The sequence below is a fragment of the Colius striatus genome, chromosome 5, assembly GCF_028858725.1.
Source record: "Colius striatus isolate bColStr4 chromosome 5, bColStr4.1.hap1, whole genome shotgun sequence".
Taxonomy (NCBI): Eukaryota; Metazoa; Chordata; class Aves; order Coliiformes; family Coliidae; genus Colius; species Colius striatus.
Window position 1 is genome coordinate 31923636 of NC_084763.1, and position 15058 is coordinate 31938693.

At 47.6% G+C, this 15058-nt stretch overlaps 1 protein-coding gene across 1 annotated transcript in view; it reads right to left on the reverse strand.

The window, feature by feature from the left end:
- The window catches only part of NXPH1 (neurexophilin 1), a 150342-nt gene extending 138521 nt beyond the window's left edge, over positions 1-11821 (reverse strand). Inside the window, exon 1 of the mRNA XM_061997124.1 lies at positions 11768-11821. Within this exon, the coding sequence (XP_061853108.1) occupies positions 11768-11821 (54 nt within the window). The remainder of the gene's footprint in view (positions 1-11767) is intronic.
- Positions 11822-15058: the final 3237 nt, after the last annotated feature.

Consider the following 15058-nt stretch of genomic DNA (forward strand, 5'->3'; position numbering starts at 1 on the left):
TAAGCTTAAGGGAAAACTTCTTTACCATGATGGTGAGGGAGAATTGGAACAAGCTGCCCAGGGAGATTGTGGAGTCTCCTTCTCTGGAGGTTTTCAAAATGCGCTTGGATGTGTTCCTCAGTGACCTGATCTAGGAGGTCCTGTTCTGTCAGGGGGATTGGACAATATGATCTTTAAAGGTCCCTTCCGATCCCTACCATTCTATGATTCCATGATACACAAGCAAGATTGAGTTAGGGACCTGTCCAGCTAGATGAATTTTAGACTGAGTCAACAGGCTAGCAAAGTCACAGCTCCATCTGTTGAGCTAAAGCAAATCATCCACCTAAAACAGCTGGCAGTACAGATTCATTTTTTTTTGCCAGACAATAGATGACTAACACTGTACCACTTGGAAAAAACAAAACACAAAAGTTTAGGGACAAATCATGTAATCATTACACTAGGTGAAGTAGTACTGCAGTTATTGAGCCATTCTGCCAGAGAACAAAAAGATGTTGATATTAAGGAAGGGTCTCATGGTAGACCAAAGACAGGATGAAATTCTTCTAGGTAAATTTACTAAAGCACCTAACAATGACACAAACAATGCTAGAAATGAAAGTGTATAGAGCCCACTCAGCATTTTTAACTTCACAGGAGACTAAGTTGCTCAGACCAAAGGCTATGAATACTACATAGCCACATGCATATATTCTTTCCTTTTCATTAGAAATTCTTACTTCCTTCCTGTGATAGCTATAAATAGCCAATTTACACAAAATAATTCAATCTAAAGTGTAATGAAATGTTCCAAACTATCTTATAAAACCAGAAATATTTGTCAAGCTAAGTACACCATTTCATGACCAGAAAAATTAACGGCAAAGTTCTGATGAGTCCAAATGGTCTTGAATCAACATGCAAGTTTCTGGGGGAAGGGTAAATATTAATTTTTTTGTCTTACATGGTCATCATTCAAATACATTTTTCTTCTGAACGGAAAACAAATCTGCAGTGGTATTTAAAAACTGTACAACAGTAGCAGTTAGACATCCAATTTAGAGAGCAAGTATAATACTTCATGCAGGCCACACATGTCTTTCTCAGATATGCCACTATTTATATCTCTCTGTAATTCTAGAAAATAATAAGTAGTGTTGCCTGATTACTTCAAAAACCCATTTACCAAAAAAAAACCAAACAAAAAAACCAGACAGATGAATTCTGTATTTGAAAAGCCTAACTCTAGTTTCATTTCAAAGACAAAAATATTCGGCAAGCTGTTTCTTCAGAAGCATAAGCAGAGTCAGAATAAGACACAAATCATGATTACAAAGATTCAGATCTAAGAAAAAAAAACACTACCAACAATTAATGGATTATTATTATTATTATTATTCCATAATAGTAAAGAAATTATATCTATGATAAGAGATGGCAGGCAATGTAATTCTTGATTATTAACATAACACTGTAATAGACTGTTAAATAACCCAGAGGTAAATTCAGCAAGTTCAACAAAAAAATACTACTTTGTAACATTTATAAAGTCATAGATGGGTGATTTTTCTCTGGCATGGAAGGAAATTTTATATTCTAAAAACACAAATGCAAAAGCCATACTTCATTTATGTTCTTACTCAGTAAAGCACTGAAGCATATGTGAGCGAGTCTTCTGACTTCAGTTAAGCTTCCGTTTTGCTTCTACAAAACAGTTACAAACCATTGCCATCTACTCTGAAGTGTGTGCTATAACCCCACAATTTCAGAATATTCTGTAAATTGTGGGGAATCGAAGCAGCACTCACACCTCCTCCAATGTACTTAGTCACATATTTCCATTGTCTTTTGGATTGCATTACACTGAAAAACTGAACCATATCGTTGTAATCTCTGAATCCACCCAATAACTTTTCCAAGATTCATACCCAGCTCTAGCCAGCAAATATTCTGTGCATCTAAAATGCAAACATAAACTACATGCTGATATATTTATAGAGGTGTGGGATAATATCTTACTGCAATGACTAGTACTAGCAGAGCCAGCAATGATGCTCACAGAGGAAGGAGATACACAGTAAGAGGTATCACTATTTGATTCAGTAGAAAGTAGCTGAAGACACAGATGATTCACACAGAGTACTTTCTTGTCAGACGATGTCATTCCTTACTCACTCCAAGTTACAACCCACAGAAATGGCTCCACTGAAGTTTAGGATATCCTTTGTGCAAGTAACCACTGAAAATCCCAATGTTTTATAAATCAGATTTAGAAAGTAGTGTTACTAAAGGGTCATACACTTGCACTTCCATTTGCAACCTGTACTGCACTATCATCTACTACAAGCAAGCCAATTAAGCTACTGGGATTGTTCATGGAAGCAGGGAAAAGAAATAAGAAGGAATATAAAATTGTGGGCCTTGTTAAAGTAATATCCACTACAGATGAAGGCAGAAGGATGAAGCCCATCTTTTTTAATGGTGAAGGTTTTCATGTACTATTTATTTTGCCCATCTTCTACGTCACAACTCTGTATTTGTACTCCTCCGTATTTCTGTGCTCTTTAAAGATCTGTTCACTTAGCAATTGTGTTCCATAAAGCTACAGTAATATTGCAGTCTTTTACCTAGCAATATTGCTTATAAAATCTTCTCAAAGTGCAGAGCATTCCCCACACAAACATTAAGAAAAAACTCTGCATGTAATACAGAGTAGCTGCAGAAAGTGATCACAGAAATTACTCTAAATTAGAGTCAAATTATGGACTAACATTCTGATTTTAAACAGAACAACCTTTTGCAATATTGTTATGGACAGTGCAACAACCATGAGGACACTGCTTTAATAGTATTCCTGTTTTAAGTCCATACCTTCTTTTGCAAGACATTAAATGCTATGGATGAGACTGTAAATATAAAAAGCAGTTCATTAATTTTATACAAGCAGTTTTTATGTACCTGAAGGCCCATGACAACATTTCTTGACAAAATAGCCTAGCAGAAGAATTATTTTGCTAAAGTTGAATCAAGAAATGACTGTACAGATAAATGTTATGGTACAAGTGATCTGCACTATCCATAACAGAAATTCCACTAGTTATTTTTTTTTTAAGAGTTGTAAATTACACTTTCAATTTGAAGTTTTGTCCATTACCCCTTGTCCTACAACTGGATCCTACAGAAAAAAAATGCTGCCCTATCCTCCTGACATCCACCTTTTAAATACTTGTAATAATGAAGTCCCCCTTCAGTCCTGTCTTCTTCAAGCTGAACAGTTATAAGTCTCATAGCCTTTCCTTATAAGGAAGATGCTCCAGTCCCCTGATCATCTTGGTAGCCCTGCACTGGACTCTCTCTAGAAGTTCCCTGTCCTCCTTGAGCTGGGGAGCTCAGAACTGAACACGGGACTCCAGAAAAGGCCTTACCAGGGCAGAGTAGAGGGAGAGAGCATCCTCCCTCGACCTACTCTTCTTGATGCCTCCCAGGATGTGTTTGGCCTTCTTGACCATGAGGGCACATTGCTGGCTCATGTTTAGTTTATTATCAACCAGAATTCCCAGGTCTCTCTCTGCAGAGCTGCTCTCTGGCAGGTCAATCCCCAGCCTGTCCTGGGGCATGAGATTGTTCCATCCGAGGTTCAGGACTCTGCATTTGGCCTTGTTGAACCTCATGAGGTTCCTCTCTGCCCAACCCTTGAGCCAGCTGAGATCTCGCTGAATGGCAGCACAGCCTCTGATGAATCAGCCACACACAATAAGAAAGAACCAGCCTCTTTGTTCTTTAGTTTTTGCATCTAAGGAAAATAGGGTAATAGTATCATTATTTTGTAGGCTCCCAGAAATGAGGAAAAGACTAATTTCTCTACCTTCAACAATCTGCAGATGTGGAAAGAATATTTTTCCATGCACTGGTCAACCTGTTACCAAAGTGATGAAACAAATTAACAGGGGAAGTGATACCCCAGAGGGCACCAGCAAAACTAACATGTGAACAGACAGAACAGAAACCAACTAGTGGACAAATAATTTCACAACAGACACAGGAGATAAGGAAGAAAATATTACTAAACCACTCCTTGGAGAGGAAAAGACAGGGCACTTGGAGAGATGGAAGCACTGTGCAAGGCAGATGAATGTCCCTGAGACATTTGTCACTAGCTGGACTGTGAGACAGTGACATTAATGAGGGTGGCATTTGGAAGATAAAAGCAGTATCTGTGAAGCAGACAATGCAGTTTCCAGGCACCACACATGGGGACACAGTGTAATCAAAAGGGACTGGAAAATGTTCATGTCTAGCAGAAGCATCACAATTGCTATTGATATTCATGAGAGAATATGGATCAGGAATAAATGGCTTATGGTTTTGTCTGGAGGAGTGGTGGAAACTGTGGGTTGTTTTTCTTCTCAGCCCAGTCAATTCCTATCACATTCCTTTATTGAAGGACTCTCCATCAGTCATTCACTTATACCTGCCTTGTCAAAAATCACTGGTTTATTGACAAGTACTTTTCAGGCAGCAGGCCCCTAGACAACAGATCTCTTGATAGTGAATGAGGATTTAGAGAGGTGGAAGTACTTGCCTGCAATTAGTTCCTCATGAAAGCAAGGAAGGAGCTGGTAGATACCCTGAGCACTGGCTGACAGGACACAAGCAAGTGGAGAAAGAAAGATCTGTCTGTGTCTCAGAGTCTCACCATTCAAAAAATTACATCAGCTGTATCTAGGAGCCACTCCTGCCATGATCCATGAGATAGGAAATGTCATTGTTAATTAATCATTCCCTGCTCTCACGTCTCATTGTCAACAGTATCATACCTCCTATTTTGACTCCACTGCTCTTGGGTGTCTCTGGTCTCTCTCCACAAAGAGAGGATGCCATGGTCCTGGGATAGAATGAGACAAACCCAAGCATTCAAGAACAGCTTTCCTGATCCTGAGAGTCATCCTGCCAGGGGTCTTAGAAGATTAAATACAAGATCCCATCCCATTTCCACTCCACATTCGAGTATTGCCCCTCTGGTCAGTTTTTTCCCCAGAAAATAAAGCAGCTGCTTCACTATGAAAATAAAGCCATTCAGCAGCACCAGTGAATACATCGATCTCCTGGTCCACCTTTCTGCTTCTTCCTTCAGGAAAACTAACGCGGGCGGCCAAACCCCAAGCTCAAAGCGGGTTGCAGATCTGAGCAGCAGTGGCCCTAACGACAGAGCGGCCTGAGGCAGGAGCCAGCGGCACTCCCGCGGCCCGACGCGGTGCCGGGAAGCAGAGCAGGCGGCCGGGAGCTGTCCGTGGTGCTGGCACCGCCTCCCGCCCGCCCCAGGAGCTCTCCAGGGCACTTGCGCGGACCCGGGGCAGGGGCGGCCGGAGGCGGGGCGGCAACCCGGGCCGGAGCAGCGGCGCGCCTCGGACAATTTTCTCATAGCCCCTCTGTAAGCCCATATCCGCCCTCTCTCCTCGCAGCTCCTTGCAACCAGCCTTCCGCAGCTCGGAACATTCCGCATCTCCGACAGACAGGGAAAAACACACTTTAAAAAGAAAAATAATAGTGTTAAATCACATGGACTAGTCGTGCACTGAAGAAAGTTTTTAGGCGCGGATTCAGTAATGAACAGGAAAATGTGAACCCAAACTAATTCGTCATGTGACAAGAACAAGCTCTTTCTGTTTTCTCCTTAATGCTGCATACACGGAGCACAGTTCCACATGTGGTGCCCATGTCACCGTCCTACCGCAGAGTAACAAGTACCTCCCACTTATATACTGTCTCTTTCTCTCTCTGATTTAAAAATTGAAAGAGAAGGGGGAAGTGGTATAAGAAAGCTGACTGAACTCCTCCTTTAATCACAAACAAGCCCAGAACGACGGATTCTGGGAAAAGAAGCTGTATTCCTAAGCAGTGACTGGTGTCATAGTAGCTACAACAAAAAAGCTTCTCACAAAGTCGATTCTCATGTAGATGAGGCGACATAAGAGTTTTTCTCTCTCTTTGCGGGCTTAGTGAATTTCTAATTTGCCCAGAGAAGCCCTAGAGAAATGAAGAAGAAAGGGCGGGAATACTAGGATTGTTAGTCATAACAAATATTACCGTGGTCTGGATTGTCACTTAAAAATACTCTGAAAATGAGGGGATCCAACGCCATTGTCTCAGCTGAGTTATTCCTCTTGACCTTCGGCTTTATCCATCCAGGCTGCACAAACTTTCTACAAGGAACATCGCCCTTGCTCTCTGCCAGACATGCAACTTTGTTCTCTCTGGGTCACAGAAAGGGAAAAACGATAAGAGGCAGATTGCCCTCTAAAAGAAGAGCACTGGCAGAAGTTTAAAAATCCGACAGAAAAACATAGGGTTAACCAATAAACTAGGAAATATACTGTCCTGTTGAACAGAGAGCAGTTTCCACAGCATTGAGAACCCGCCAATATATATCATATCAATAAAAAGCAGCTCTTCGAAAGCTTGCATAGTAATTGAGACTGGAGATCTTTTTTGATATGGGTTGGCATTTCCTCATATCAATCTGACAGAGCCAACTCAGGAAATTGCTGGTAATATTCATCTGGGGAGCACTTTCATTAAACGTAATTCATTCGACTTTCACAATAAATTGAGTGACATCCTTACAGCAGAACCTTTTTATCCTTGATGAAGTGCTTGCCAGCCTTTGGTTTTTCACTTTATTGTCACATTCCTTAAAGCAGAATCGTCAACATGTCAATCTGCTGCATGAAAAAAAGCTAAAGCTGTATTTACAAAACACCCAGGAGGTGGTTTAATGCTGACTTACAAGAAGAGCTAGCTGGGTGTTAAACTATCTGATAAATCACAGTATAACTTCACCCAAACCCAATCAGGAGAACAGAAGCCAAGCCAAGGGAAGGAAAGATGGCTCACACACTCATTTTATCCAAGTGCTGGCTATTCCGAGCAATTGGTTTCTTAACCTGCTTCACTGCACTTTCCAAGACGACTGGGAAATTGGCTTTTTGTTAATTAAAATGGCGGTTTAGAGATGCAAGGAAATATTAAAGAGCTTAAAATGGATACCTCTAGGTGCTGACTTGGAAGATTTGTCTGGTCAGGGAAAGGTGGGGATATTGGATTACATTCTGGTGCCTCTCTAAAAGGTGAAATCCCTTACAGACTGGAACATTTTTTAAGAAATTTGAGCGTTTTAAGAAATGAAAATAGTATGTACTAAGCACCAAGGGAAAAAAAAAAAAAAAACATTTAAGTACGAGGAAACCCCTTCTCAAGCTCCTAGCACAGGTCCCTGGTGGCTGGCAAGGAAGGGAGCCCGGAAAAGAAAGTACCTTCCTCCGCTTAACGTAAAAAAAAAAAAAAAAAATAGAGAGCAAGTAAGTTTGTTTTGCCTCCACGAGAACAGAGACCAGGTGCTGTTTCCATTCCTTACCTTCCGAAAGGGTAATTAATCCCCCTACATCGCAGCGAAAGCATCTCTCAAACTCCTTTAGAAGGAGAGTGTGTGATTGTCTCAAGGCTATGTATGCTCCCTCACACAAAAAGCCACTTCTCTCCCTACCCGCCAAGCCCTCTCCCTCCCCTCCCCGCCTTCGACGTAAAATTGGACATTGTAAGAAACGCTTATGGGGGAGAGAAGCAATACCCGAATGCTTTCAGTATCAAGTGCCTCTGACAAACTACTGTGAGTGGTGATTATTGCTTGTTTATTTGCTTGTTTGTTTTCTTTTCTTTTATCTTTGCTGCCTAAAGAGGGTTGTGGGGCTTTTTTTTCCCTCCCACCACAAAGTAGGACACGATTAGCAACTACCTTTAAAAAAAAAAAAAGAAAAAAAGAATCAACTTATCTTCGCTGGCGTGTGACACCTCTTCACATTCTTCGTAGCTTTCATTAACTGGGGTGAATTGACCGCAAACAGTGCGACATAGCGCGAAATTAAAAGTACACAAATTCTAGAGCCACCAACTCCCTGTCTAGCCCCTCAGCAAATACCGTACCAAGTGTGCCACCGCAGAGGACAATTTTAAACCTCTATTATTCACAACATTTTTGCAGGAAAGCTCCCCTCGGCTGTCAGAAGGCCTCCAGACTACGGTGACGGTGTGGAACAGACCTTAAGATCCTAGCCCGGCCCGGGGAGGAGGTTAGCGGGCTGTTTCCAGGACCCTCTGCCAAAGCCATCTCCCTGTGAAACGCGGTGCCCCGGAGCCCCGCAGCTCTAGTTCTCTTGACAAGGCACCGCGCAGAGAAGCTCCCGTCGCGAAACAACCTGCTCACAGCCCTCATAGGGGGTGAAAAATCACCACTCCATTCGCTCCTGTGCTGCCTAAATTCTGCATGGAGTAAAACGCTCTGGCAGTCATCTCTGGTGCATATATCCTAATTTACAAACCCCTCGGTGAAGGAAACACTTTGCTGGGAAAAGATGACAAGGGGGGGGGGGGGCGCGGGGGGTGGATGGGGCAAAAGATCCTTATCCTAGTAGCATGCAAGGCAAAACTGCGACTGGTTTTAGTTCCGTACCGGCTACTCCGGGTAAGGAGTACCTAAGCAGTGAGGCGAAGTCTCTTCGAACCAGGGTGGTCCCAGCAAATCCTTGCTTGTACCAGGCGGGAAGTTCCTTCTAGAGCATGTGAAAACAGAGCCTATAACCATGATGTGGGGGTAAAATTCCACAATCCGCAAGGCATTTTGCCGCCTGGTACCCCGGCTTTACGGAAGGGTGCGGAGGGGTGCGCGGGCGGCGGGCGGGGAACTGCCGTGCAGCGGCGGCCGGTCCGCGCCCGCACCGGCACCGGGGGCTCCTCGGTAGCCGGCACAGAAACCATCTGCCCCCTCCTTTTGGGCCGTGCTTGACCTGTCCCAGTGAGAAGTAGCTAGCTGGGATCCTTGCCGTCTTTGCCAGCAGCCCGTGCGTTTTGTTGTCGCTTCTACAGTATGTTGCTTCCATCCAAGAGGAGGGAGATTAAAAAAAAGAGAAATTGAAACAAAAAGCCTGGCGTTTTATTGTCCTGTGGTGTCACACTGGAATTTCACCGGGAATTAGGCAGGAATTAAACGAGGAGGACTCCATTAAGGGAACGGTGTAAAACCGCGGTGTCCTTATAAACAGATCGCAAACCTAAAAGAGGCCACGATCTCCGGGTGGTTTTTTCTTAATATTTGCTTGCTTCCTTAATGACGATTTTGATCTCGGCACAGCTCTGTTAGTTAAAAAAACATTATCCATTAGAATAAGACTAAGATGTTTTTGAAAGAACAGAGATGGAGTATCGTGGTAAATAATACCATGTGTAGCTGTTTCAACACTTCCTGCAGCTCTCTAAATGTAAAGAAAGAAAATACCTGTAAGTCTTTAAAGGCAAACTCCCAATTCTACCAAATAAGTACTAAGTTATCTGTTTAGGCCAAAGGAAATGCACTTCCACTGCAAATCAAATACAACATTTTCAATACACTGCTCAGCTCAAAACCGGGAGAAAATGCATGTCGCACAGAGGCTAACTAATGTTCCTATCAATAAACATAATACGGCAGACCATTTCCAACCCAGCAAAATTCTTACTCGTTCTGGTCGGCCGTGACCTCTATAAATTTCAGGCAATAAGGCTGGATGGCATATAGCTCTATTAAGAAGGGAGAGAAAAGCAGAAACACTTTTTTTTCCCCAAGACTTCATTAGAGAGAGGTTTAACGATGAGACAGAGGGGTAGGGGGGAAGAGCAGTGGTTTGCTGGGTGAAGAGAAATTACAAGCCAGAGAGTGTCAGTAAAAGAGTAACTCGGAGGCAGCCCAGCCTGGCTGCGGCTCTTCATTGTCACTGAATCCTGCCTGGCTCAGGTACAGGGGAAACCTGCTATCTTCATTCTCCCCTGTATTTTTAACCCCTCTTAAAAAGAATTTTTTTTGGAAACTTTGTTAGGAAGCTGGTTGTGCTGCCATTTCATTTACCCTTCCTAACAGGTTAGGCACTGAAAATTCAATTCCTAAGTGCAACTGCTCTAGCTCACAGAGGGCAACGCACACACATAGACACAACGAAGTGCTGCACCTTCCTGGTTTGTGGCACTGCATTAAAGCTTTAATCAAAACTTCACCCTTCAATGTTAATAGACAGTTTATTATCACATGAGGACCTAATGCAAACTTTCAGAGTCACTCCCAAAATAAGAGAATAGGGAGACATTGGTATAAACGACTCATAAAGAAGAACCAGGTTAGACAGGGATATCCTTTGGTTACCCCCCAGGTGTTTTAGCAGAACACACAACCTGGCAGAAGAGTCCATCCCCTCCCACTAGTTCCTCTTTTATTTGCAATATTTGGCTGGAGGGGGGTGTTTTGTATCATATTTTCATTGTTTTGAAGGAAACTGGGAAATTGTCTCCTTTACTCTGCAATGCCAAGCCTTCGGGAAAAAAAAAAAAAAGGCATTCAGGTAATGAAGTCTGTAACTAAACGGTAATTGAATCAGCATAATTTGCACACTGAATGGTTTTCAAATGCTCCCAGTTTACAATTAAAGGAGAATTAATGCGCTTGTTGTTCAGACTGCAGCGCATTAGAATAAATCCAGCACTGTTGTTGTAATGAGTCGAGAGCAGTTTAACTGCCAGCAAACACATTTAAAATTTAACACGACGTATCGATCTCGCTCTGGCTTTTTGATAGATTATTTTCCAAGCACTTTTCTCCCCGCTTCCCCCACCCCCAATACCCGTTGCCCGCCCCCATCTCCCTCCCCACGCGGCTATAAACTTCATGGGGAGCAGAGACGCCCGCGGCAGACGAAGGGCAGGGGTCCCCGGGCGGGCGCGGCGCGGGTCGGGACGGGCGCGAGTGCTGGCGCTGCGCGGCCGCGGAAGGAGCGCGGGGCCCGGCTTGATACCCTCCGCACCGGCCCGGGCCCGGGCCCGCGCGGGACTGGCGGTGCCCCGCGCGCCGCACTGCCCCGCAGCGCCCCCAGGCGGCGCGCCCGCGCCAGTGCAGGGAGCGGCAGCTCAGAGGCAGCGCCCGCTGGCCGCGGAGCCGGAGCCTCCTCCGGTAGCGGCGCACGGGTGCTTCTCTCGCAGCCCTCCCGGAAAAGAAGCTTTTGCCTCCCCCGCCGCGGCGAGGACGAGCTCCTGCCAAGCGTTTGCCTGCTTAACGCACGGCAAGCGAGGCAGGGTACGGGCTGCAAAGGAGCAGCCTGCCTTGTTTTTGTTCCCTGCGATCGTAGAGGGAATAAAGTGTGTGTTAAAGGAGATAACGCTGCTGTTTACTCGCGTTCCCTCGGTAATCTTAAAGAAGAATTGCTACGAAAGTCAATGACACTTCACGTGGCAAAATACTGTGCCGTGTGCCCCCACGCCTGTACCGCGCCGCCCGTACTGGCAGACTGAGGGAGAAGAGGAGTGGGGGGATGTCCCTTCCGGAGGGACTCTCATCCCCCGGAGGGAGCCGCGGGCAAGAAGTTGCTTTCAGCCCGCAACTGGGAGGGCAGTCTCGCGGCAGCGCTCCAGTGCCGCCGTAGGCATCAGGGGACGCGTCCCGAGAGTCCCCGACCCTACTCTCGCCCGGCGGCGCACCCCTTCCCCTCGGAGAAGTTACCGGTCTGCTTCCCCGACACGCCCCGCCGAGACCTGCCGGCTGGGCCCCGCACTTGGCCGCCCCGGCCTCGGCCCGACCCCGGGAGGATGGGGCAAGGCAGGTCGCGGGGCGCCGATAGTTGCCATGAGTTCGTTCGTTCTGCGCCAGGCTGGTGCCCTCCTCCCCGCCGAGCTCCCCCATCCCCGGCCCGTGTGAGGGGTCGGGAGCACTCACCAGGTAGAGGGTGGGCTGCAGCAGAAGGACGACGTACCAGTACACAGCCTGCATCCTCGCCGCTCAAACTTCCCCTGCGCTGCCTTCGCTGCCTCTTTGTTCCTTCCAGAACATAGATCCACCTGACATCCACTTTACAGAGCTCTCACCAGCCTAGACAAAAATGAAATTATAGACCCCATGACCACAGGCAAGGTTAGGCTTGAAACATGGGGGGAAGAGAGGTGTGTAGGGAAGACGAAGTGGGGGGGGGGGGGCGGAAAAGAAGGAGGAGATGGAGTGTGTGGATGGGGGTGGAGGAAACAAAAAACGATTAAAATCGAGTTAATCCAGCGTCAGAGCAAAGTGATCGCACGGTCCGGGCTGGCCGCAGAGCGCCTGTAGACAGCGCTCCGGGCGCTCAGTCCTTTCACTAGGCGGGAAGAGCCCCGTGGTGTGGGTTGGGACGGCCCGGGGGTTCCTCCGCCAGCCCTGCTCTGCCTGCCTGCGCGCCCTCCCGCGGAGCCCCAGCAGAGCTCCGAAGAGGGGAGCGGCACCAGAGCGCGGAGAAGGGGCAGGAGACGCTGGGATCGGGGCTCCGGGTGCGCCTAAAGCCGAGGCCAAGCGCTTCGCCTCCGGGACACCCGAACAGACACCGCGTACCTCCGCAAGTGCCCACCTCCCTCCGGCGCTGCTTGGTGCGCCGTGCCATGCCCCGGGCCGGGACCGCGCCCCAGGGCGCCCCGACGGACTCGGATCCCCATCCCCGGCCCCAGCCCTCCTCCGCCCCCGCGCCCCACGGACAGCCCCGCCAGCGCGGGGGGGCCGCGGCGGGGATACGTACGGCGTGGGGGGTCCGACGGCGGCCGGGGCTCCGCGGGGCGCTCCATGGGCGAGCCTAGAGGGGCCGAGCGCCGCGAGGCAGCCTGCCGCCCCTGCTCGTCTCCTCGCCGCGCTCCGCGCAGAGGTGTCCCGCGGCCGCTGTGCATCCGGCGCAGGCACTGGCAAGGCGGCTGGCAGGCTCTCCCCACCCTCTCCTCCCCTTCTCCGTACACGGCCGCGCTCCGGCTCCACCGAGCAGGACACTTACGGGAGGAGGGAGCTGCCCGGGCTGCCCACTCGCCTTCGGCGGGGGGCGCGGGCAGGAGCGGCGGCACCGGCGCTCCGGGGCGTCCAGGGCGATTTGTCTCTATTAAAAATGACTTATTGGAGAGGGAGCGGCGAGTGCCTGCTATTTAACTTCAGATAAAAATCTATCTGCAAAGACCTTGGCTGATCATCTTAAAATAAAGCGCTGGAGCTGAGAACTGTCCGAGCCTCACTGCTTAGGGAGAGAGAAAGAGCAGTGGAGGGGGGAGGGGGGGGGGGGCTTGCTTGGCGAGGGGGGAAGGGAGGAGGGAGAAAGGGGAGTTTAGCGGCGTCCCATCGTCTCCTCTGAACGGGGATGATGAATCAGAGCTGCCTTTCGCTGCTCGCCCTACCTGCCTTGTTGCTTGCCCTGTCTGTGCAGCCTGCCCTGCCCGGGATGTCTGCGCTGCCTGTTTTGACCATTCTGTCTGCCCTGTCTGTGCTACCTGCCCTGCCCGGGCTGCTTGCCTTGCTGCCTGCCTTTACCCGGGCTGTTTGCCTTGCTACCTGCCTTACCCGGGCTGCTTGCCTTGCTACCTGTCTTACCCGGGCTGCCCGCGCTGCTGCCCACCTCTGCTGGGATGCGGCCACTGTCCACACTGCCTGCTTGGCCGCCCTTTCTGCCGCCCGGGGCAAAGCCCCTTTCGCTCTCCGCCAGCCCGCGGGAGCCAGCTGTCTGCCCAGCGCCTGGAAGGAGCCTGGGAGAGCACTTCTTCCATCTTTCTTTCATTTTAGTTTTTCCACCTCCCTCAGGGGTGTCCCGTGGAACGGCAGTACTGCTTAGCCGGTGAAGGCAGCAGGTGCCCACCAACCAGGCACTGAGGCGACGGGATCTTGAAGCAAAGCTGGGGAACAGCTGCAGGAGCCAAACTCTGGGATTAAACCGTTTGTTCTCCCCTGCAAGCAGGAACCTGTAGCTGCACAGCCCCTCGGAGTGAAGCTGGAAAGCTCATTCCTGCCCGGTGCTGTGGCTAATTCCACCAGTTGTCATGCTAAAGAAAAGGTCTCATCGACCTTGTTTACTTTCTTCCTTACAAGGAGTCATGTGGAATTATTTTTCCCTTTTCCATCCCACAAACCATATCATTACAAGTATGACATTGGGACAGGGTGAAGGGGAGGATACCAACAATATAGGGTAGCTCTACCAGATACCCAGCCTCAACAGCAAAACTCAGATTTGTCACCTCCCAAAGGGGAACCAAGAAGCAAAACAGCGTGCTATACAGAGTAGAAAACAAAAGACACAGAGGACTTAAGTTTTCTTGCCAAATCCTTCCTTTCCTCTGAACACATCCACAATCTGAGGCTTCAGCATGAAAATCTAAAAATACTCCTTTAATTTGGCTGTGTGAGTGTGGAACACTGTAATAAAGGGGAGCAGAAAAAGGAGGGGGAAGGTAATGAGTAGTCTTTGAAAAAGCTGCACCAGAGCCTCCCCCATGGCCATTTCTGCTCCAAACACCTGGAAGATGGACACTTCCATATGTTTTCAGCACCATTATTCTGCTAGACATGTGGGGTGCTCACGTCACAGTTTTGAACAGAAGTGTGCAGCCTGCAAGGAATCATGCTGTCATCCTGCCTCTCCAGACAGCCTCTGCATTACGGTGCTGGCTAAAGCTGCCTAGGGACTTCTTGTTTCAAATGGGTAACAAAAAAATCACACCTGACTTCTCCCTTTCAACTTGCTCCTTCCTATCAATTCCACTCTTTCTTTCCCGTAAGTGAGGGGCTTTGTACACACTTCATAAAGATAAGAGAGAGAGAGAGAAATATTTCTCCCTTCATAGCAAACAAACACCATAAGCTGCATGGAGCATACTGCTGATCTTTGCAATAAGTTGCTGTTACATATTTAGAGCCATCATGGTTACTCTTACCTTAGGTATGAGATTGTCAGGTTAATATGGAACAGGAAAAGCAAATGCACGGTTTTCCAGATTTCAGTGAATCATGTTATCGAGGAAGACATAATTTCTTCAAGAAGGAATGATCTCCTCTTCAAGAAGGAATCATTTAACTGTACTGACTGTAACTTGATTCAGCTTTCTCCAAGGTCTGATTACTAATGTCTTCATATTGGAAGTGATAAGAAAGTAGTCCTTGAAGAATTACACCTTCAGCTGGTCAAACAGAAGGTCATCCCAGTCTTTCTCATCCGGATCCTTACATCTCATTTAG